This window comes from Calonectris borealis, unplaced genomic scaffold (assembly GCF_964195595.1).
Source record: "Calonectris borealis unplaced genomic scaffold, bCalBor7.hap1.2 HAP1_SCAFFOLD_40, whole genome shotgun sequence".
Taxonomy (NCBI): domain Eukaryota; kingdom Metazoa; phylum Chordata; class Aves; order Procellariiformes; family Procellariidae; genus Calonectris; species Calonectris borealis.
In genome coordinates this window covers 1773289-1797714 of record NW_027441454.1, presented here as the reverse complement: position 1 = coordinate 1797714, position 24426 = coordinate 1773289, and the positions used below count along the sequence as shown (strand labels likewise).

General features: G+C 52.2%; 1 protein-coding gene across 1 annotated transcript in view; it reads right to left on the bottom strand.

The window, feature by feature from the left end:
- Positions 1-8524: 8524 nt before the first annotated feature.
- The window catches only part of LOC142076291 (antigen WC1.1-like), a 186932-nt gene continuing 171030 nt past the window's right edge, over positions 8525-24426 (bottom strand). Inside the window, exons 12-19 of the mRNA XM_075138643.1 lie at positions 24165-24248; positions 23816-23968; positions 23468-23587; positions 22846-22906; positions 10292-10371; positions 9818-9879; positions 9647-9691; positions 8525-8653 (exon numbers count right to left, since the gene is read on the bottom strand). Of these exons, the coding sequence (XP_074994744.1) occupies positions 8525-8653; positions 9647-9691; positions 9818-9879; positions 10292-10371; positions 22846-22906; positions 23468-23587; positions 23816-23968; positions 24165-24248 (734 nt within the window). The remainder of the gene's footprint in view (positions 8654-9646; positions 9692-9817; positions 9880-10291; positions 10372-22845; positions 22907-23467; positions 23588-23815; positions 23969-24164; positions 24249-24426) is intronic.

Below are 24426 nucleotides of genomic sequence, written 5' to 3'. Positions count from 1 at the left end.
TAAGGACGCGACGGCGTCCCTCCTGCCATTTTATTCCCAAGAACTGAATCTCCTGTGCAGGTCCCTTGACCTTGCTTCTTTTTATGGAAACCAGCTTTCAGAAGAATCTGAATTACTCTTTTTCCCTTCTCAAAAACAACTTCTGCCTTGTAGCCCCACACGATGATGTCATTGATGTATCGTAGATGTTCAGGGGCATCACCCTTTTCCAGTGCAGTTTGGATTAGTCCATGACAAATGGCAGGGCTGTGCTTCCACCCCTGGGGCAGCGGATTCCAGGTGCATTGTACACCCTCCACATGAAAGCAAACTGTGGCCTGCATTCTGCTGCCAAAGGAATTGAAAAACACCGCATTGGCAATGTCAGTTGTAGCATACCACTTGGCTGCCTTTGACTCCAGTTCATGTTGGAGCTTCAGCATGCCTGGTACGGCAGCACTCAGTGGTGGCGTGAATTCATTCGGGCCACAATAGTCCACTGTTAACCTCCACTCTCCGTTAGATTTTTGCACTGGCCGTATGGGTCTATTAAAAGGCGAGTGAGTCCTGCTGATCACTCCTTGGCCTTGCAGACGCTGAATCAGCTTATGGATGGGAACCAGGGAGTCTCGGCTGGTGCGATGTTGTCGCTGGTGCACTGTCCTGGTAGCAATCGGCAGTTGTATTTCAACTTGCAGCAATCCCATAACAAAGGGATTTTCCAAGAGGCCGGGCAGGGCAGACAGCGGTTTGATCTTCTTTGTGTTCATCAGAGCAGCCAGGCAGCAATCCACTCACCTGGCTGGCGGCTGTAATCTTTCCACGTCTCTCTTACTGGTCGTTCATTCAGATACCTCTAACCTCTGCTGCTGTTTTGAACTGCAGGGACTAAAAGCCGGCCTGTCTTTCAGTAGTCTCATTTTCTCTTTAGCCAACTCTTTAATTATGTTCATATCTCCCTTTTTGTATCTATCTATCGAGAACATTTCTCATAAATTATCCCTTGCAGAAAGACAACCTTATTAGAGGCATCTTATACTTAGCATATGATTGCAGAGTGTGTTTTGTTGTTTTTGAAAATTTATCATGCTTTACTTTTCTTTGCTTGCAAACAGAAGAATCCTTCTGTGCCTGTGCACAGCCAGTTCTCCAAGGAGAGCTGGTGGGAGATGGTGCAAAGGAGCTGTAACATTCAGCTGCAGACTTCAGTGGAGAAGTCTGATGTAAGGCAAAGTGATGTAAATCCCTGGTGGCCAATGACAGAAATGGTGGGGTCTGGGAGGTGAGGAGCAAGGTTGTCCATACAGTGTCAGACTCAAGAGACTGATTTTCCTAGCTGTCCAGACCTTCTGAGGAGACACTCTGGATCAATATCAATTGGAGAATGCCGCTATCACCTCTTCTCTAAACTGAAAAGTAATAAAATATAACCTTTAAAATAAAAAATGTTTTTTATTAGGTGCACTTTGAAATCTTCCTCTGTAACTACACTATGAAACGACTCCAATTAGCTGTACAAGCCTTGGAGACTTGAATAAAATTACAGGAAGAGACATGGCTTGTTAGGGCTTTCTGTATTTTAATGAGCCCCATGTGGTATTTGGGGCTGTCCATGAACCACAGACACTGAGAGAAGACTGAACAAATTGCTCAAGAAGTCAAAGTGAGAAACAAAACTCAAAGTACCTTGAAGCATTAGTTGGCCCCACTGAGGACCATCACTGACAAAGCCTCCCCATGGACTCGTTAGAGCAGATAATTGGAGGCTGTGATTGCAGGTAGGCAAAGGCACTGAGCAGGTGGCTGTAATGCTGAGAAAACCCTTGGTTTCTTTTATGAAGCAGAAAGGCCAAGCCCTGACCCCAGACCCTGGGAAGGCAGATCCTGTCCCTCGTTAGACCAGGGTTCTTCCCGGGGCAGTGGGGTGTGAGGGTGAGGAATGCCAAGTGTAGAAAAACTGTGCAACCCTTCCCGGCCTCTCCAAGAAGGGGTGAAGAAGAAACAAAGTCCAGAGCCTCAAAATAAAGTTTCTCCTGGTAGGCTTTGGTGGCAGAGGCAGCTGCCATAGCCAAGGGGACAAAGACCTTGGTTCCCTTGGGCCTTTCAGCCTTGCCAGAACCCGTGGCCATCTCTACTGCAGGCTGTCCTACACTGTCCATGCCTGCACCTCTTTCCCTTCAGGCTGCAGACACCCATCTTGCTTTCCCATCTAGCTCTCACCCTGGAGTTTCTCTGCCTTCACTGACATCGCTCCACCTTCGCTGGCTGTACCTTGAAATACAAAACCATGTGATGATCCAGACTCCCTCTGGGTGACCTCTTGCACCACAACATGACCCTTTGATTAACATTTCTTTTTCCTCACCTGCAGTCTGAACCTTCCAAGCTGCAATCTGTGGAGGTTTTCTTCTCTTCCCACTACAAAGAAAAGCTCCATCATCTCTGAAACCACCCTTCAAGCAGTTGCTGGCTACTACTGATGTGCCCTGAGCCTCCACTTCACCAGTCTAAAGAATTCCAGGATCCTCAGCCTACACAGGCTCCAAACTTCCTCCTGGCAGATCTCCTCTGGAGCCTCTACAGTTCCTCCCCATTCCTCCAGACCAGGGAGCCCCAAAGCCAGACACCGATAATCCAGATGTGGCCACAGCAGTGCTGAGATAAGAGGAATGATAACTCTGTTGTCTGGGTGGCCACGCACCCCATAATGCAGCCCCACAGCAGCTGGCCTTATGCATGGTGAGCGTGCACCACTGGCTCATATGGCATCCCTCCTAATGCCCAGGCCCTTCTCCTCGGGGTAAGTCCTGAGCTGTTCAGGTCCCAACCTGCCCTCTTGTATGGGGTTACTCTGCCCCCAGTAAAGGACTGACCACTTCTACTTGTAAAACTTCATGAGGTTTCTATTGCCAAATCCCAGAGTTTTTCAAGGTGCCCCAGGAGTGAAGCACCATTGGACCAGCTTTTAATATGTGCACGCAGATGGCTCATGCTGACATGGGGTGCCTCTGACAAGATAACAGCATGAGAAATTGCAGGACGCTGCACTCATTCAATGATATTGCTGGCCAAGGTCGGAATTTCTATGGTGACAAGCTCAGAAACACCAAATGAGCATACAAAGGAAGTAAAACAAGGGCCAGGGAGAAAAGGGAAAACACAGGTGGGCTGTTTGCCTGGGAGCATACAAGGATGGTCAAGGGGAAGAAATTGTGAGCAGGGAAAAAAGGGAAAAAGAAAAGAAAAGGTGGAGAATAGGCATTAATCAGGGCTGCTTTGGGGGACCTGCCAAGCAGCCCTGCATCTGAGCAACAATGCCTGGAGTGGGACAAGAAAGCCACCGATCATCTGACCAAACTTTCTGTTTGGCTTCAATGGTCACCAGGAACCTGCGTGATTTCCTTTCCATCATGAAGGCAAGATCCATGGTGGATGGAAATGCAGAATCCTTCATGCTGGAAGGGAGGTCAGGAGGTCTCTAGGCCAACCTCCTGCTCACAGCAGGGTCAGCTATGGAGTCAGAGCAGGCTGCTCAGGGCTTTATTCGTCTTGGGCTTGAAAAGCTCCAGGGATGGAGATGACACAAGCTCGCTGGGAAATCTGCTCCAGTGCTTGACTGTCTTGATGGGGAGAAAGTTTTTCCTCACTTGTTTCAGCCCGCTGGCCCTCATCCTCTCATCGTGCACAACAGGGAAGAACCTGCCTGCATTTTCTTGCTGATACCCAAGAAGATATGGGAAGGTTGTTAATAGGTCTCCCCAAAGCCTTGTCCTCTCCTGGCTTTACACCTTTGCAGCAAAGACGGCCAACGGCATCCTGGGCTGCGTTAGGAAGAGCACTGCCAGAGGGTTGGTGGAGGTGATCCCTCCTCTCTACTCAGCCCTGCTACAATTTGTCTTGCTCACTTCCCTCGCCGTTTTCTACTCTACCACCTTCTCCCACACTTCAGCCAAAGTCACCCTCCACATCTTCCACCAGTCCTGCCTTGTCTTTTTGTTAAAAACAAGTCCAGGAGAGCATGGCCCCATGTCAGGTCAGGGATCACCATCTACCTTCCCTTCAACAGAGGCCCTCAAGTAAAGGTCCATGGTCTTCAAATTTTTCAGTGATTACCAGGGCCTAAAACTGTGTCCGTTCCTCTATTTGTCTAAAGGAGATGTCATCCTCCTTCTAACCTTCACCAGGAGGTTTGGTGATCCTGAGCAGAAGACCATTGTGCATGGAGGAGTTAGCGATCCACGTAACAGTAAACCTGCACAGGCCTAGGCCTGTGCTGTGCTGGACTGTGCTCCGTGGACAGCTTGGCCTTCAGGCCGTGCTGTGCTGAGTCTATCCCTGGCTTGCAGGATGAGCTTGATTGTAACAGAGAAGTCTGCAGGAAGCTACTGGCGCTTAGGCCAACCGCATGTCCCTACCTTTCTCTGAAACTGTAGTTACAAATTCCCAAGTGCACATCTCATCCTAAACCAGTAGAAATTATGACTAGAATTTTTCCCTGTAAGAAAACACTTCAAGAGCTCGCAGGACCAAAATGGGATAACCCTGCCGTGGGTGGGATCTGCACATCTTGCTGCACCACATCTCTTGCCATGCTGTCAACTCAGTGTTCCCAGCATCTGAAGGAACGTAAAATAGCCTACGCAATTGTCTCTTTGTGGATGGTGTTGGCTCTAACAAATGGCATTTTAAATGAGACTTCACAGAGTCTGAGTGCCTTTCTTACTGGGGTCGTAACAAACTGGTCTGCTGACTGCCAGTCACCCAAGGAGATTGGAGTCTCCAATGACCTCACACTTGCATTCATGGCCATGTGCCTCCTACTGGCCTGTGAGCTTCTCAGACATAATTAATGTCATAATGATAGCCCAACTCATCAGCCTTCTTGTGGCCTATCAACTGACCAGACGGAAGTAACCTCACCATGATCTTCCAAGCCACGTGCCTGCTGCTGGTCTTTCAGTTTCTCAGGTGGACATGACTAAGCCATCATGTACTCAGGTGAAAGGGACGTGACAAACCATATCCAAGCCCTCTTCCTGGATGGGTCTACCAGGTACTTAGGGAAAGGGATTCTCACAATCAACATACCTCTCGCCTGTCAAAGATACTGGCAGATGTGAGCCTGAGAGCACATATCCCAGCCATGAGTCAAGGGCTGACCTATCAGCTGCTTCAGAAAGAAGTGATCTCACAGGCCCTTTCCCAGCCCTGTTCCTGCTGCTGGCCTTTCAACTCCAGAGACAGAAGTGGCTCACAGCCGCCTTCACAGCCCACGTGCCTCCTGCTGTGCCTTAAGATCCCGAGGCACAGCTGACTTATCATAGCATTCCCACCCATCTCCTCCTTGTGGCCTATGAGCTGATCAGATACAGGTCACCTCACTTTCCTCTTCCAATGCCATGCAACTGCTCCAGGATCTCACGATCCCTGCCCTGGCCAAGCCACTTAAGTTAGGGTTGGGGAGGGGACAAAGATGAGCAGGTTCGAGCACAGGAAAGAGGGCTTCAGGGATTAGGTGTTCAGGTTAGCGTTTGGGGATTAGAGCTTGCCTTTCAGGGTTAGGGATTAGGCAGAGGCTTAAGGGAAAGCTCTGGTGTTCTGCTTAGGGTGTCTGGTTAGTGTTTAGGATATGGGCTAACTTTATGGGTTAGGGTTTTTTTAAGGGCTGGGGTGAGGGCTAGGATTAAGGCCAACATTTTAATGCTAGGAAAATGGGCTAGGGATTAAGGTGAGAGATAAGGCCAGAGTAAGGCTAGGCAGTTAGGAGTTTGGGTTTTGGCTTAGAAGTAAGGTTTGAGGTTAGGGATTACAGTAGTGGATTCCTGTTGGGATGAGAAGTAACATCTAATGGTAGGGTTAGGGCGTAAGGTTACTGGATAGAAAAAGGGTAAGGGCCTATCATGAATGTTTTCACAGTCAGCGTGGCAGAGGCATCAACATTACCTGAATCCCTTTTTACCTTATCAAAATCTTTATCTCTGTTGGCAAAGCCCCTCTTCCCTCCTCCAAATCTCCCATCTCTCTCATCCAGGCTCCTCTTGGCCTCCCCAAATGTGTCATCTTGTTGGGGGCAGCTTTGTGATGACCTTCATGACCTCTGAGTATCTGCCCCACGCTGCTGGCAAGTCATTTCCTGAGAGGTTAAGAAAAGTCGCTTGCTGAGCCTGGAGAAGAGATGGCTTTAGAGAGGAGGGAAATACTAGCAGAGAAGGGGCAGGAGGCTGTCAACGAGATTGCACCACCAGGGTCCTCACAGTGGTGCCAAGGAAGAGGATGAGAGCAGCGGGCAGAACTTGAGAGAAGAGAGGTTCAGACTGGAGAGAAGGAAAATATTTTTCCCCACTAAGACAATTAAGCATTGGAAGAGGTTACCCAGGGATGTTGATCAGTTTCCATCCTTGGAGGTTTGCAAAACTTGATGGATAAAGGCCTGAGCCACTTGGTTTGACCTCGGAACTGACCCTGCTTTGAGTGGAGGTTTGACCTCTGGAGGTCTCTTCCAACCTGAATTATCCTTTCATCTTCTGACATGTATCTCTGGGACTATTCTGATGCTCCTGGGTCTTTGAGAGGGCCAAGGGAGCTGGGGAGATGTGACACAGGGCTTTGATTTGATTCTCAGCTTTTCCCAAAGGGCAACTGGAAGCCAGAGATACGCTGTGAGAGCTGAGCTGCACTGGCTTCCCCTGCATGAGGGTCTCCCATGTACCAGCACTCCCGAAACAAGGAGTGTGTGTGTTGAGCTGTGATGCACACACCTTTGTGTTGGTGTGGTGGTGCCTCCCCACCCACACCTTTTCCCTAGGCCGCTTGTTGATCTCAGAAATTCACGTGAAACCTCGGCCTTGGTGCACTGAGTCTGGCGGTTGAGCGCTCCTTGACCATATCAGAAACTCTGCACGGCTGAGGCTGGGAACATACTCCCCCTGCCTGGCCCAGGTGCCATCTTATCTGAGTTGTAGCTCAGTTGTAAAAACACTTAAACCGTCAGAATTTTAGTCGCTACCGCCTTGGACTGTGGCCAGGATGGAAATTTACAGATGACTAAAGTCAATCATCTTGCGCACCTATACATGGTGGTCCTAAGTGGGACCCTTTGAGCTCTCCTGGACTGCAGCGGGCTGTGCCCAGAATCTCCCTCTCAGATGAATGCTCCTCAGAGTTTGCAAACTCTCGAGTTTGTGATATTCGGAGGACCGTCACCGGCTGGCACGGGACCTGGGCTGCAATGCTCCTCGAGGCTCAACCCTTCTCCCGTTGAGAAATGCCAAGACATTTTATGTGAGTATTTCACTGAACTCGAGGGGGATTTTTAACAGGTGTATCTTTGTATATTTATCCATCTGTGCATCTGTCTGCATGTGTGTGTGTATTGATGGAAGTACCTGTTAGCAAATAGAGTCTGCTAAAATCTTATGATCTTTCTGAAGGTTGTGAATGAACCTTAGACTGCTGCTAAACACATAATCTTTAGACATAAACCGTTGACCAAGTCTGGGACTAGGGGTAGGTCCAGCCGGGTCTACTCTGAAGCTCGTCACTCAACGGGAGGGTCTCCCTTAAACTTTTTTATTCTCGGCCTCTGTATAAATAGTCCCAACTCAGTTTTAACATGATACCCTGGCTTCGGCTGGGATAGAGTTAATTTTCTTGCTAATAGCTGGTAAAGTGCTGTGTTTTGGCTTTAGTATGAGAATAATGTTGATAACACGCTGAGGTTTTAGTTGTTGCTAAGTAGTGTTTACCCTAGCCAAGGACTTCTCAGTTCCCCATGCTCTTTTCCTTTGTGTGCTTCATGCGTGTAGTGAGTGATAGAGTGAACCTTGCCATCGAACTCTGTTAAGTCGCGCTTTTATAAATTTCTATTAAAATCACTTCCTGCTAATACCTTTCACAGTGATTCTTGAAGCGGCCTCTAAACCACTCATTCACGACAAATTGGCAGAGTTGGCAGGATACTACATCAGGATTTTGCGACAGTGGTTAATACTACATTGGACAGCAATTCCATTAAAGTAGTACCTCCTTTTAGTGTTTGTAGTGCCTTGTAACTCCTCGTACTCTTATCTCGTAAGAGACACCACCATCAGGGTGAGCCATCTGTAGACAAACTTTAACACCTGACCAAAGAAAGCTTCAGTCCAGGGAGCCCCTGAGAAACTTTGTGATTAAGCCAACAGAAACCTCTTAAAGTTTACAAGGAGAAGTGGCTAGTCCTGCTTGAGGCGGGGAGAATAACCCCATACAACAGGGCAGGCTGGGACCTGACAAGCTGAGCAAAGACCTTGAGGAAAAGGGCCTGGGCACTATGAGGGACACCATACAAGGCAGTGGTGCACGCTCACCATGAATAAGGCCAGCTGCATATAGGACTTCATGAGGAAGAAGGTGGCCACCCAGACAAGTGGAGTAATTATCCCCCTTGAGTCACCCGGTGTGGCCACTAGTGGACTAGTGTGTCCCTCTGTGGGGCTTCCTGCTCTGGACAAGTGAGGAGGAACTGGAGAGGGTCCAGAGGAGGTCTGCCAAGATGGGGTTTGGGGCCTCAAGCACATGGCCGGTGTGGGAGGCTGAGGGACTTGAGCTTCTTCAGCCTGGTGAAGTGGAGGCTCAGAGCAGCACAGTCAGAACATGCAACAGCTTGAAGGGTGGTTTCTGAGACGGTGGCGCTTTTCTTCATAGTGGAAAAAAGCAGGAGAACGGAAGAGTGACACAAAGTGCACCATGGGAGGTTGAGACTAGACATGAGCAGAAAGAAATGTCATTCCAAAGGCAGTGCTGTGGTACAACAGGCCACCCAGAGGGAGTCTGGATCAGCCCATGGCTTTGTGTTTCAAGGAACAGCCAGGGATGACCAGAGAACTATCAGTAAGGGTAGTGAGATGTTGGAGTGAGAAGAGCCTTGGGTGTCCACAGTCTTCAAAGAAAGAGGTGCAGGCATGGGACACCGTAGGACAGACTGTGGTGGAGCTGTGACAAGGCTGAAAGCCCACAACAGAGCTGACCTTTCGTCACCTTGGCTATGGCTGTTGTCTCTGCAAACAAGGCCTGCCAGGAGATACCTTACCCTTATTCACCAAGACCTCATCACCGCTTTGCCCCACCCAGGAGAGACCCAGAAGGGTCGTGCTGTAGTCCTGCACTTGGCATTGCACATCCCCACATCACACTGCCCCTAGAAGAGTCCTAAGCAATGTGTGAGGGACAGGTGGTCGACAGCCGGCTGAACATGAGCCGGCAGTGTGCCCAGGTGGCCAAGAAAGCCAACGGCATCCTGGCCTGTATCAGAACTAGTGTGGCCAGCAGGAGCAGGGAGGTGATCGTGCCCCTGTACTCGGCACTGGTGAGGTCGCACCTCGAATCCTGTGTTCAGTTTTGGGCCCCTCACTACAAGAAGGACATGGAGGTGCTGGAGCGTGTCCAGAGGAGGGCAACGAAGCTGGTGAAGGGCCTGGAGCACAAGTCTGATGGGGAGCGGCTGAGGGAACTGGGGTTGTTTAGCCTGGAGAAGAGGAGGCTGAGGGGAGACGTTATCATGCTCTACAACTACCTGAAAGGAGGTTGTAGCGAGGTGGGTGTTGGTCTCTTCTCCCAAGTAACAGCGATAGGACGAGAGGAAATGGCCTCAAGCTGCGCATTTCAAGAGTAAAGTCAAGGCAGGGGCTACCTTAAAGACGAGGACCTTTTCAGGGTCTGTGATCTCAGCTTTCTTCTAAGGGAAAGGGGAAAGGGGCTGTCAAGTTTGAATAAGTCTCCGAGACTCCTGAACTGTTACACTGAGGGATTAGCAGATCTGCCAGAAACCTCAGAAAGTGCCTTCAACCACTTCTCTACCTACAGACAGCACCGACATCGCCTTTGCTTGAGGCTTGAGGTTTTGTCTGATTTGCTCCTTAGGACCTGAAAACAGGGAGATGCCCCTGGGCAGTGCCCTGCTGCCAGAAGGTGTCTTCAGGGCAGAGCTGAGCACAGAGAGGGTGGGATGCACTGACAGGGAGGAGAGTTGGCGACAGAGAAACAGCCCCCATCAGGGACAGCTCCAGGTAGCAGGGACCATGCCACCCCTCTGCATCCCTCTCTGCTCAGCTGCACAGGGAAGGAGAACAGTAATGGAATTTGAAACTGGACTCTTCCACGCTCACAAAAGTCCAGTTTCTTCTTCAAGTATGTTGTTAGTGATGTCATCCTGCAACAGAGAGTGGTGTAAGCACAGGGCACCCGTGTGGTGACCAGGAGGTCACTCGCGGGCAGAGCCGCTCTCCTGATTCTGCACTAGGGGGCACAGGGAACCCTTTTGTCCCTCAGGGCTCACCAGTGTTCAGGCTGAGAGCAATGTGGAAGATGATGATTTCTGCCCCTTCAGAGAAAGTGCCCGCACTCAGCAGCACAAACCTGAGATCACCATAAGGAGCGGAACAAAGTTACACCAAAGAAAGAGAAGTAATTGGGGGGGGGGTTTGGGAAACAAGCATAGGATTGGCTCAAAGAAGTCAATGTCTTCTCCTCTTTCAACAGTCCCCCATGCCCAGAGTGAACAAATGTCCAACAGCAGCTCCATCACCCAGTTCCTTCTCCTGGCATTCACGGACACGTGGAAGCTGCAGCTCTTGCACTTCTGGATATTCCTGGGCATCTACCTGGCTGCCCTCCTGGGCAATGGCCTCATCATCACCGCCGTAGCCTGTGATCACCGCCTCCACACCCCCATGTACTTCTTCCTTCTCAACCTCTCCCTCCTGGGCTCCATTTCCACCACTGTTCCCAAAGCCATGACCAACTCCTGGGCAATGGCCTCATCATCAATTCACACACACACGCATAGACACAAAAAATAGATAAATATACAAAGGTACACCTGTTAAAAATTCCCCTCACGTTCAGTGAAATGCTCACGTCAAATGTCTTGGCATTTCTCAACGGGCAAAGGGTTGAGCCTCGAGGGGTGTTTCGGCCGAGCAGTGTTGCAGCCCAGGTCCCATGCCAGTCGGTGACGGTCCTCTGAATATCGCAAACTTGAGAGTTTGCGAGCTCTGAGAAGCGTCCCACTCAGAGGGAGATTCTGGGCACAGCCCGCTGCCGTCCAGGAGAGCTCAGAGGGCCTCACTTGGGACCGCTGTTTATAGGGTCGCAAGATGATTGACTTCAGCCATCCGTCAAAACTCTCAGTGGTATCGTTCCACTTGAGCTATGACTCAGATAAGGGTATCAGAGGATGACAATTACCCTCGCTCTCGTCCTCCACTTGGGCCAGGCGGCGGAAGATTCTGGTACAATGAGTACATTCCCCAACCTCAGCTCCACAGGAGTTCCTGGTACAGTAAGGGGACGCTTCACCGCCTGACTCTTTACACCAAGGCCAAGGTTTAATGGGAGTTTCTGAGATCGGGGAGCAGCCCAGGAAGGGGAGGGGAGGGGGAATGCACCACCACAGTCCTCAAACTCCTAAAACCCCCAAACAGGCACTCTCTCTAACTGAATTATCTCCGCCACTGTGGTTTTCCATTCTGTATCCCACTGTCCCTGTCCTCCTTCCTGTTCATCTCTTGCGATCTCTATCCTGCCCCTAGCCCTTATTTCTCTCTCTCTCCTGCTCCCTCCCCCTCTTTCTGCCTCTCTTCCTCTTTCCCTGCTGCTTCTTTCTCCACCTCTGTCCAGATCCCTGTCCTTTTTTTTCTCTTGCTGTCCTTCGGTCCTTTTTCTCTTTTCTGTCTCTCTGTCCCATGCCCTGTCCCACCCTTTCTCACTACCCGCCCTGTCCAGCTGGCTGTGCCTTCTTTCCTCTCTGTCTTGCTCTGTATTTTTCCTTTCTTCATCTCTCTGTCCCACTGCCCATCACAGTTGGCGTTGCCCTCCAATGGCGTCCAGTCCGCCGTTCCTTTTTTATCTCGCAGTCATTCTGGCCTGCTCCCTGTGTCCATTTTTTAATTCCTCCATCTCGGTCCTGCAGCCTGTCACTATTTTTTTCTTCTCCCATCCCTTTCTCTTGCTCCCAGTTGCTGTTCTTGTCTTTCCTTCCCTTTATTCTGCTGCCCATCTCTGTTCCCCTTCTTGCTCCATCTCTCTGCCCTGCTCCCTGGCCCTCTAAGTCTCTCTCTGTTTCTCTGTCCTGCTCCCTGTCTCTCCCCCCCACTATTTTTCTGTCCTACTCCCTTTTCAGGTTCCCCCCCTCTCTCTCACTCTGTCCTGCTCCCTGTCGCTGCTATTTCTCACTCCATCTCTGTCCTGCAGCCCAGTGTTGTTTTTTCCTTCCATCTCTCTGTCCCACTGCCCAGCCCAGGCTCTTTTACCTCCTTCTGTGTCCTGCTCCCCGTCCCTTAGTTTTGCCTGTCTTTCCCTTTGTCCTGCCTCCCTGTGCCTTTCTTCTCTCTCTGTATCGCCCTGTCCTGCTCCCTGTCCTTGCCTTTCCCTGACAATCTGTGTCCTACTCCCTTTCCTTGTCTTTCCCTCTCTGCCTCCCGTCCTTCTTCCTACCTTTTTTTTTCTTCTCTCTCCCCCTCTGTTCCTGCTGCTTCTTTTTCCACCTCTGTCCTGCTCCCTGCCCCTTTTTTCCTCTCGCTGTCCCTCTGCCCTGCTTCCTGTCCCCATCTTTTCTGTCTTTATTTCTCTGTCCCGCTGCCTGTCCCATTGCTTCTTGTTATACCCTGCCGCCCCGTCCAGCTGGCTCTCCCTTTTATTTGTTCTCTCTTCCTCTTTCTGCTTCTCAGCCTTCTTTTCCTCTTCCCCTGTCTCTGTCCTCAAGCCCGTGGCTGATTTTTTTCCCCCTTCTTGGTCTCCATCAGGATCTGACCCTCTCTTTATTTCTCAGTCCCTTTGTCCTGCTCCCTGTCCTTCCTTCTCTCTCTCCATCTGGACGTCCTGCTCCCTGTCCCTGTCTTTCCCTAGCCCCCCCTTCCTTCTTCCTCTCCTTCCCCACGCCCATCTCTGCCTCTCTGTCCTGCTCCTTGACCCTACTTTTTCTTCCTCCATCCCTCTGCAGGGCTCCTCATCCCTATTTCTCTTGATTTCTCCAGCTCTCTAGCCTTTTCCCCATACCTTTCTTTCTCTCTCAGCTCCTCTATCTTTTCTCTCATCATATTTTTCTCTTTCTAGTACACTGTCCTTCTCCCCGTCAACTTAAGCTGAACGACCAGGTGTCCCTGGGCTCTGGTATTTCCTTAGCATTGCCCTAGGGAAGATCTGTGGTTTTAGGGCTAGGGATCATTTAGGAGCTGGTCTCCTTACGTAGGCAGCGGAGCTAGGCATAGTTAAAGCAGAGGTTGTTCTCAGCTGGTGCTCTGTGCGTCCTGTTGGAAGAGCAGGCTGTGGGCCTTATTTTGAAGGAAGATTTCTTGTTCTGCGCTTATTGCTCCTCGGGACGCTGCACAGAAGTGGTGGTGGGGTCTGGAGAGACTGATGGGACCTGCTGTGATTCCTAGTAAATGTGAACTTGAACGAGACCAGACTGACTGCATATGGTTTTCTTCTCAGCTCCAATTCCAACCTACGTGCTCGACGCTAATGAAAAAAGAGACCCTGAGCTGCAAATTAGCAGAGAACGTCACTTACTGAGGTAACGGTGCAGTTGGTCTGTGATAAGGGATGTGTACTTCCATGACGGTGCTTTCATGAACATGCTCTGGTCTTGCCACTTTAAAGCCCTTCCTTCTTCCGTGTCACGAAATACTGATTTAGGATCCCGCCGGCTATGCCAATTTGTTGCGAGTGAGTGGTTTTGAGGCCACTTAAAGAATCAGTGGCAAAGGTATCAGCAAAAGGTGATTTTAATAGAAATTTGTAAAAGCGCGACTTAACAGAATTCAATGGCAAGGTTCACTCTATTACTCATTACATGGATTAAGTATACACAGGGAAAATCGCGTCAGAATTACGTTGGAATGATTTATAGAAAGACCAAGAACAAAAAGGGTAAGGAAGACCCTCCCGTTGAGTCACGAGGTTCAGAGTAGACCCCCTTGCTTTCTAAACTCTTTCTCAGAGAGGAGTCCAGGTGCGGCTGGATCTACCCCTAGTCTCAGACTTGGGCAACGGTTTATGCCTAAGGGGTTATATGTGTTCAGCAATTTAAAGTGTCCAGCAGCAATCTAAAGTTCATTTACAGTTTTAAGGTAGATCATAAGATTTTGACAGCACTTAATCATTGCCTAATTTAACAGTTACAAAGCAAGTTAATCAAGTTTACTGCAATTACTAAATTACAGATTATGTGTATTGTTAGTTGTCTAAATCAATACACACACACACACAGAGTATAGATCTATTCACACGCAGGGGCCCATAGCTAGGTAAATTCATGAAAGACAAAGGCTTATAGCTACATAAAGATACCAGTTAAAAATCCCCCTCGCTTCTGTGAAATACTCACGTTAAATGCCTTGGCATTTCTCAGTGGGCGAAGGGGTGAGCCCCGAGGAGTGTCTCGGCCGAGGAGTGTTTCAGCCCAGGTTCCAGTCGTCCTCTGAACATCACAAACTGGAGAGTTTGTGAACTCTGAGAGGCGTCCCACTCAGGGGGAGGCTCTAGGCACAGCCCGCTGCGGTCCAGGAGAACTCAAAGGGTCTCGCTTGGGACCGCTGTTCATAGGTTTGCAAGATGATTGGCTTTAGTCATCAGTAAATTTCCATCTTGGCCACTATCCGAGATGGTCCGGGGTAGTAATTATGGTATTGTTCCACGGTAACCATGGTATTGTTCCACTTGAGCTATGACCCAGGTAGGGAACGCTTCAGGGCTGTCAGAGATGACGAATTATCCCCTGCTCTTGTTCCCTACCTTGATCAGGTAGCTGGTGTTCCTGGTGCCATCAGTGTCGCTCCCCACCTTAGCCATGCAAGAGTGCCTGCTACGGTCAAGGGACGCTCAGCTGCCCAACTCGTTACACAATGGCTAAGGCCTAACAGGAGTTCCTGAGATCCTAGAGTGGCCCAGGGGAAGGAGGGAAATGCACCAGCACATTCTGGAAATTTTAAGATGGCATTTCTTATTCGGGGGTTCAGGCTGGAGTTGGACTTAATGTTGAACAGCCGATATAATGGACTCCGTAAAATGTGAGAGAGAACCCTGCTTTTTTGTTGTTGTTTTCTAATGCTCTCTGAACTTTGGTAAGCAAAGGGAAGAGTGGTTGAAAGAGTCTGTTCTTTGAGAGTAACGTATTCCTGTAGCCTGCCTGTCTTTGTACGGTGAAGGGTTCCTACCTGCAGTACGATTTTGCTGAGCTGTGAGGCTGTATTGGCGTAGCGGAGGTAAGAAGTGTCGTCTTTAAAGGTAATGAAGTTGTAGCAAAACTAGTGGGAAAAGCTAGTTTCTTCCTAGAATGCTGCCTCACAAAAGTAGTAGCGAGTAAAGGCACTTGCAGTTGGCTTTTTTATGCAGTGTTCATCCAGAGCTTTGGGTATTGATTGATTTCTGGGGGGCAAGGCAGCAGGGAGGAAAGAAAACTGGGGCTTCTTCACCGTAGGCAGGGTTCGAGCCTTTGCTCTAGAACAGGTCTTTACTACAGTTTACAAACATAGAAAATGAGCTGTCTGTAAGGAAAGTTTCAGTAGAAGTAAGGCTAGATTTGCTGAGTTTGGTCCTCTATACCTGTTGCAACTAAGAGATGACTTGGCAGTGTTTACATCTCGGGTGCACGCTGGTGTGTTAATGCAGGCCGTTGAGGTCTTTTCAGGGGTACTTCTGGTCTGCAGGTCATGTGCGTGGGTGACACAAAGTCCCAGGATGAGCCAGCTCCTGCCGACAGTTTTAACTCAGAGGATGTGACAGAGTGGAAACCATCTTTGTGGTGGACCCCTGTCGTGGTTTAACCCCAGTCGGCAACTAAGCACCACACAGCCGCTCGCTCCCCCTCCACCCGCCGGTGGGATGGGGGAGAGACTCAGAAGAGCAAAAGTAAGAAAACTCATGGGTTGAGATAAGAACAGTTTAACACTTGAAATAAAAGATGATAATAATAATAACAACAACAACAACAACAACAACAACAACAACAACAACAACTTGTAATGAAAAGTAAAACAACGAGAGAGAGAGGGAGAGAGAGCGAGCATCCAAACTTGGGGCAAAAAACCACAAGTGATGCAACAGGTCACCGCCCGCTGACTGATGCCCAGCCAGTCCCTGAGCAGCAATTGCTACTCCCCGGCCAATTCTGCCCTGTTTATTTACTGCGCAAGACATCATATGGTATGGAATATTCCGTTAGCCAGTTTAGGTCAACTATCCTGGCTATGCTCCCTCCCAGCTTCTTGTGCACCTGGCAGAGCACGGGAAGCTGAAAAGTCCTTGACTCATGGCAAGCGCTACTTAGCAACAACTAAAACATCAGCGTGTTATCAACATCATTCTCATGCTAAATCCAAACCACAGCAATATGCCAGCGACTAGGAAGAAAATTATCTCTATCCCAGCCGAAACCAGGACAACCCCAAACGTCAAAGGTGCGGATATGTTGCTGATGTCCCTCTGGCCCGGAGATGTGGGGAGTTTTGCTAACAGTCCGGTAAGGATTCTGTTTTCTGCTGGAATGGGTTTCCAGGTGGATGTAACAAAGGATTGCCTTTCTGCTTGCTGTGGCTATCTGCAGAAGGGCCTTCCTGTTCGTTTGGATTTACCAATGTGAGGGCTTTGGAGGAGAACTGGCGAAACCAGCTTTCTTTCTATGGAGATCACTAGCATTTGTGTAGAAAAGTGGAGGTTCAGTCAGTAAAGCTTACAGCGTAGTGCTGTGCTCAGACCGTGGAGCTACTGTTCATTTGGGCTCATTATTTTGTCAACTAAGTCTTTCCAAGTCTTACAGGCTTGAGCCGCTTGGGATCGTGACGCTGTAGTTGGAGCGCTCAAGTGGAAATGTTCAGTTTGCCATCGCAAATCATCCAAGTCCAGGCTCCCCCCAGGCCCTTCCCTCTGCAGCCCAGGTGAGAGCAGTGTTGGGAACTGCCCCATCTTACCAGAGGAGCAGAAACAAGAACCAAAGTCGCTGCTGCCTCCTCTCCTACTCACCTGCACTGCACAGTCTTCCCCAAGCTTGGAAAAAAGGCTCCTCCTCCAGCTACGGTAGGACTTCTTCACTGACCAACCCATGGGGTTTGGGGGTTCCCTTCACCTGTCCTGGCCTTGACTTATGGGGTTATGGGGTGCCCTGGCCCAGTCCTGGCCCTTTCCCCTGGAGACTGGAGATTCCCTTCTGCTGCCGACATTTACTGGATTTTAGGGTGAACTACCATGAACATCAAGGTTTGTGGTGGCTTTCCTCTCTCCTGGCATAGAACTGCAGAGTCTGGGGATGCGTGCCCCTGTCCTACTCCTGACCCATGGGGTTTGGGGTTCTCTGCCTCTGCTCTTGCCATATGCAACTTCTTTCGGGAGTGGCCTACCCCTATCCTGCAGCTGACCCATGGGGCTTGGGGTGCCCTGTCCCTGTCTGGTGCATGACCTGTGCAGTTTCGGGATGTCCTGCCTGTGACCTGGCCCTAACCCATGGAGTTTGGTGTGCCCTGTCCCTGTCTGGTCCATGACCTGTGGGGTTTGGGGATGTCCTGCTCATCTTCTGACCCTGACCCACGGGGTTTGGGATGCCCTGTCTCTGTCTGGTGCATGACCTGTGCGGTTTCGGGGTGCCCTGTCCCCATCTTGGCTCTTACCCATGGGGTTTGGGGTGCCCTGTCCCTGTCTGGTGCATGACCTGTGGGGTTTGGGGATGTCCTGGCAGTGTCCTGGACCCAGACCCATGGTGTTTAGGGCATCCTGTCCCTGTCTCATTCATGACCTGTGAGGTTAGGAGGTGTCCTGTCTCAATCCTGGCCCTGACCACAGGGTTGGGGGTGCCCTGTCCCTGTCTGGTCCATGACCAGTGCGGTATGGGGGTGTCCTCCCCGTGTCCTGGCGCTGATCCATGGGGTTTGGTTAGACTGTCCTTGTCTGGTCCATGATTTGTGGACTTTGGCGGTCTCCTAACTGTATCTTGGCCCTGACCCATGGGATTGGGAGTGCCCTGTCTCTTTCTGGTCCATAACCTGTGAGGTATGGGTGTGCTCTCTCCCTGTCCTGGCCCTGACCCAAGGGGTTTGGGGTGCCCTTTCTGTGTCCTTGACCTGTGGGGTTAGGGGGGCTCCTTTCCCCATCCCGGTCCTGATGCCCGAGTTTGGGGTGTCTTGTCCATGTCTCATCCATGACTTGTGGGTGTTGCACATGTCCTGCCCGTGACGAGGCCCTGACCAACAGGATTTGGGGTGCCCTGTCCCTGTTTGGTCCGTGACTAGTGTGGTTGGGAGGTGTCTTGTCCCCATCTTGTCCCTGACCCATAGGGTTTGAGGTGCCCTGTCCGTGTCTGGTCCATGACCTGTGGGGTTTGGGGGTATCCTGTCCCCATCCTGGTCCTGACCCATGGGGTGTGGGGTGCCCTGTCCATCTCTGGTCCACGACCTCCGCACTTCGGAGGTGTCCTGTCCCCATGCTAACCCTGATCCACAAGGATTAAGGAGTCCAGTCCCTGTCTAGTCCATGACCTGTGGGGTTTTGGGCTTGCCAGCCCATGTCCTGGCCCTGAGCCATGGTTTGTGGTGCCCTTTCTCTGTGTGGACCATGACCTGTGGGCTTTGAGAGTGTCCTGCTAGTGTCCTAGCTGTGACCCACGTGTTTTGGGGTGTCCTGTCCCTGTCTAGTCCATGACCTGTGGGGGGTTGGGGGTGTCCTGGATGTGTCATGCACATGTCCAAGGCCTGTCCCACAGGGTTTGGGGTGGCCCATCCCTGTCTGGTCCATGACCTGTGGGTTTTGGGCTTGTCCAGCCCATGTCCTGACCCTGACCCACGGGGTTTGGGGTGCCCTGTCTCTGTGTGGTCCATGACCTGTGGCGTTTGGAGGTGTCCTGCAAGTGTCCTGGCCCTGAGCCACGGGGTTTGGGGTGCCCTGATCCTTTCTGGTCCATGCCCTGTGGGGTTTGCAGATACCCTGCCAGTGTCCCTCCGCTGAGCCACGGGGTTTGGGGTGCCCTGATCCTTTCTGGTCCATGGCCTGTGGGGTCTGGGGATATCCTGCCAGTGTCCCTCCGCTGAGCCATGGGGTTTGGGCTGCCAAGTCCCTGTCTGGTTCATGACATGTGCAGCCCATGTCGTAGCTCTGACACATGGGGTTTAGGATGCCCTTTCTTTGTCTGGTCCATGACCTGTGGGGTTTGGGAGCGTCCTGGCAGTGTCCTAGCTGGGACGCACATGTTTTGGGCTGTCCTGTCCCTGTCGAGACCATGACCTGTGGGGTTTGGGAGCGTCCTGGCAGTGTCCTAGCTGGGACGCACATGTTTTGGGCTGTCCTGTCCCTGTCGAGACCATGACCTGTGGGGTTTGGGGTGTCCTGCACGTGTCTTGGCCCTGAGCCATAGAGTTTGGAGTGCCCTGTCCCTTTCTGTTCCATGGCCTGTGGGGTTTGGGAGTGTCTTGCCAGTGTCGTTGCGCTGAGCCATAGGTTTTTGGGTGTCCTGTCCCCTTCTGTTCCATGACCTGTGGGGTTTGAGGATGTCCTGCACGTGTCTTGGTCCTTACGCACGGTGTTAGGGGTGACCCGTTCCTGCCTGGCCCATAACTTGTGCGGTTTGGGGATGTCCTGCCCATTTCTTGGTTTGGGGTTTCCTGTCCCTTTCTCGTCCATGACCTGTTAATTTCAGGCATCCTGGCCCTGACCCCTGGTTTTTGGGTGCCCTGTCCCTGTGCCGTCCATGACCTTTGGGATTTACAATGCCCTGTCCACTTCTGGTCCATAACCCACAGGGTTTGGGGTGCCCTGTCCAGTCCATGACCTGGGCGGTCTCAGGGTTTCCTGCCCATGATCTGGCACTGACCCACAGGTTTAGGGTACCCTGTCTGTGTCTGGTGCATGACCTGTGGGGTTTGGAGGTGTTGTGTCTCATCCGGACCATGACTCATGTTTTTTGGACTTCCCTGTCCCTGTCTGGTCCATGACCTGTGGGACTTGGGGTGTCTAGCCCATGTCCTGCCCTAACCCACAGGTTTTGGGGTTCCCTGTCCCTCTCTGGTCCATGACCTGTGGGGTTTGGGCTTGTCCAGCCCATGTCCTGGCTCTGACCCATGGGGTTTGGGGTTCCCTGTCCCTTTCTGTTCCATAACCTCTGGGGTTTGGGAGTGTCCTGCACGTGATTGGCCATGATCCACAGGTTTTGGGGTGCCCTGTCCCTGTCTGGTTCATGACTGTGGTGTGTTCATTTCTCCTGTCCCCATCGTGGCCCTTACGCACGGGGTTTGGGGTTCCAGGTCCCTGTCTCATCCATGACCTTTGGGGTTTGGGGATGTCCTGCCCATGTCCTGGCCTAAGCCACAGGGTTTTGGGTTCACTGTCCCTCTCTGGTCCATGGTCTGTGGGTTTTGGGCTTGTCCAGCCCATGTCGTGGCTCTGACCCATAGGGTTTGGGGTGCCCTTTCTCTGTCTGGTCCATGACCTGTGGGGTTTGAGAGTGTCCTGCTAGTGTTCTAGCTGATACCCACGTGAGTTGGGGTGTCCTGTCCCTGTCTGGTCCATGACCTGTGGGTTTCGGAGGTGTCCTGCACGTGTCTTGGCCCCAAGCCTCAGGGTTTGGGGTGCCCTGTCCCTTCTGGTCCATGGACTGTGGGGTTTGGGGATAGCCTGCCAGTGTCCTTGCGCTGATCCATGTTGTTTGGGGTGCCCTGTCCCTGTCTTGTTCATGACCTGTGGTGTATGGAGGTCTCCTGTCCCCATCGTCGCCCTTATGCACAAGGTTTGCGGTGCCCTGTCCCTGTCTGGTCCATGACCTGTGATGTTTGGGGTTGTTCTGCCCATATCCTTGCCCTGACCCGCGGGGTTTGTGGTTCCAGGAGCCTGTCTGGTCCATGACCTGTGGGGTTTGGAGGTGTTGTGTGCTATCCGGACCGTGACCCATGGGTTTTGGGGTTCCCTGTCCCTGTCTGCTCCATGACCTATTGGCTTTGTGCTTGTCCAGCCCATGTTGTGGCTCTGACCCATGGGATTTGGCTTTCCTTGTCCCTTTTTGTTCCATTAACGTTGCCACCAAGGACGAGGAAAAGGCTGAGGTACTCAACGCCTTCTTTGCCTCAGTCTTTATTAGTCAGAGCAGTTATCCTCAGGGTACTCAGCCCCCTGAGCTGGAAGACAAGGACGACGAGCAGGATAAACCCCCTATAATTCAAGAGGATGAAGTTAATGACCTGCTATGCCACCTGGACGTTCACAAGTCTATGGGGCCGGATGGGATCCACCCGAGGGTACTGAGGGAGCTGGCGGAGGAGCTTGCCAAGCCGCTCTCCATCATTTACCAGCAGTCCTGGTTAACTGGGGAGGTCCCGGACGACTGGAGGCTCGCCAATGTGACTCCCATCTACAAGAAGGGCCGGAGGGAGGATCCGGGGAACTACAGACTGGTCAGCCTGACCTCGGTGCCGGGGAAGATCATGGAGCGGTTCGTTTTGAGGGCGCTCACGAGCCATGTCCGGGACAACCAGGGGATCAGGCCCAGCCAGCACAGGTTCATGGAAGGCAGGTCCTGCTTGACCAACCTGATCTCCTTCTATGACCAGGTGACCCCCCTAATGGATGAGGGAAAGGCTGTGGATGTGGTCTACTTGGACTTCAGTAAAGCCTTTGACACTGTCTCCCACAGCATTCTCCTAGAGAAGCTGGCGGCTCACGGCCTAGACAGGTCCACTCTTCGCTGAGTAAAAAACTGGCTGGACAGCCGAGCCCAGAGAGTTGTGGTGAACGGAGTTAAATCCAGTTGGCGGCCGGTCACGAGCGGTGTTCCCCAGGGCTCAGTACTGGGGCCGGTCCTGTTCAATCTCTTTATCAACGATCTGGACGAGGGGATCGAGTGCTCCCTCAGTAAGTTTGCAGACGACACCAAGTTGGGTGGGAGCGTTGATCTGCTCGAGGGTAGGAAGGCTCTGCAGAGGGACCTGGACAGGCTGGATCGATGGGCTGAGGCCAATGTATGAGGTTCAACAAGGCCAAGTGCCGGGTCCTGCACTTCGGCCACAACAACCCCAGGCAACGGTACAGGCTTGGGGAAGAGTGGCTGGAAAACTGCCCAGAGGAAAAGGACCTGGGGGTGCTGATTGACAGCCGGCTGAACATGAGCCGGCAGTGTGCCCAGGTGGCCAAGAAGGCCCACGGCATCCTGGCCTGTATCAGGAATAGTGTGGCCAGCAGGAGCAGGGAGGTGATCGTGCCCCTGTACTGGGCACTGGTGAGGCCGCACCTCGAATCCTGTGTTCAGTTTTGGGCCCCTCACAACAAGAAGGACATGGAGGTGCTGGAGCGTGTCCAGAGGAGGACAACGAAGCTGGTGAAGGGCCTGGAGCACAAGTCTGATGAGGAGCGGCTGAGGGAACTGGGGGTGTTTAGCCTGGAGAAGAGGAGGCTGAGGGGAGACCTCATCGCGCTCTACAACTACCTGAAAGGAGGTTGTAGCGAGGTGGGTGTTGGTCTCTTCTGCCAAGTCACTAGCGATAGGACAAGAGGAAATGGCCTCAAGTTGCACCAAGGGAGGTTTAGATTGAACATTAGGAGAAATTTCTTTACTGAAAGAGTGGTCAGGCCTTGGAACAGGCTGCCCAGGGAAGTGGTGGAGTCACCATCCCTGGAGGTATTTAAAAGACGTGTAGATGAGGTCCTTAGGGACATGGTGTAGAGGGCATGGTGGTGGTGGGTTGACAGTTGGACACGATGATCTTAGAGGTCTTTTCCAACCTGTATGATTCTATGATTCTATGATTAACTGTTGTGGGAGGTAATCCATGGGCCGTGATGTCCCCTGGGGCTGGCTGGGGTGTTCAGGGCACTGCGGCCACCTTCGGGCTCACTTGTGTGGGGCCACAGCCCAGGGCTTACCCTGACACGGCAGCTCTGTTATGGCCTCTGCACTGTGGGCCCAGCATGGCCCGGGCAGGGCCTGGGGGAAAGAGCAGCTGGAAAGCCAAGGGGGAGGAAATGGGTGCTCCCGCTGGGGTGCATCACGGGACCATCAGAGAGACACTTGGACTAGAAACTGGCTGTGGGCAGCAGGATGGAAATGCCTCTGTCAGCAGGATTATTCCCCAGGGACCATGGGCTCTCGCAGCCCCACAGCCTGACCCCAAGCCTGCTGTCCCTGAGACGCGCCCCTTCCCTACCACCGTGTCCTTCTTCTCTGCGCCCCCTGATCAGACTCAGGGAGACAACCCGACACCTGGGCCCGCCAGCACCAGCTCTGGCTCAAAGCCCTCACAGACTTTTCATAAGAACAAATATGGATGCACCGTGTAAAAATGGGAATAAAGATAGAGGAAACGCCAGGCGGTTTCTGCTGCCCATGGCACAGGGAGATGTTTCACAGCTCACAGCTCTCCCAGCTGCACAGACCTCTCCTCCCTCCTGGCGGCACCCAGCGGCACAGCAGAGATGGGCTCTGCTGGCCTGGGGCTCAGGGACGGTTGCGTAGCAAGCTCTGGTGTCACAGCCTTTGTGTCCTCACGGGGATGTGCCAGGGACACCTCTTCAGCATCGTCATAGCCCATGCTCCCCAGGGTCAGGGATGAGGTGTCTCCTTCAGCTCCAGGGACCCCGTCACTTCTCCGGGAGCACAGGCTACCCCCTGCAAGCAGCAAGGCAGGACATTGCAGTTCGGCCCATGGGGTCTGTACATCACCTTCCTCCCTGCTCCTCACCACATTCAGCTCCTTCTCCCACGCCCAGTCCCTCCAAGGAAAACTCCTGGCTCAGCTTCCCCCTTCCCAGGGGGTTTGGGTGTCAGTACAGTAGAGACTTGGGTGGCACCAGGGACGGCACCCCAGGAACCACCAGCGCTCTCTTTCCCTCTCACCTCCCAGTGCATCCTTGGGCCCTGCTCCCTCCTCTGGTGCCCTGGGCATTTCCCAAGCTCCCTGCCCAGGGGCAGCATCATCGCCAGGGTCAGAAACCTCCCTGGCATCATCATAGCCATCTGCTGGGTCACCTCCGGGCAGGACAAGAACATCTGAAAGGAGAGGGGAGCTGGTGACAGTGAGAAGATAGGTCCTGCAGAGCAGAGGAGGGGAGGACGAGCAGGGACAGAGGGCTGAGACACTGCTGTTGGCAGCACCATGTCCTCCCCATCTCTGACGGTGACGCTCAGTGACACTCCTGTCTATCACATGTCTGCAGGGAGATCAACCCCTTCCTGCCTCCGTTACCTGGTGCTGATCCCAGACCATCCTCCTCCTCGGTGTTCCCAGGGTAGGGCTGCAGCTGGCTCGGGGATTCCTCTGAATAGGAGTCTGGAGAGATGCACAGCGGGGGTCAGGGAGTGAGCCCCACTGCCCTGCCGCATGGTCAGCACTGCGGGGGAAGGGGGACCCACAGAGCTGGGGCTGCATGGGGAGGAAGGCTGGGAATTGACCCTGCTCCCCTGGGACAAACACTGTCTCAAAGCTGCTCCCAGAGCTGCCCTAGGAC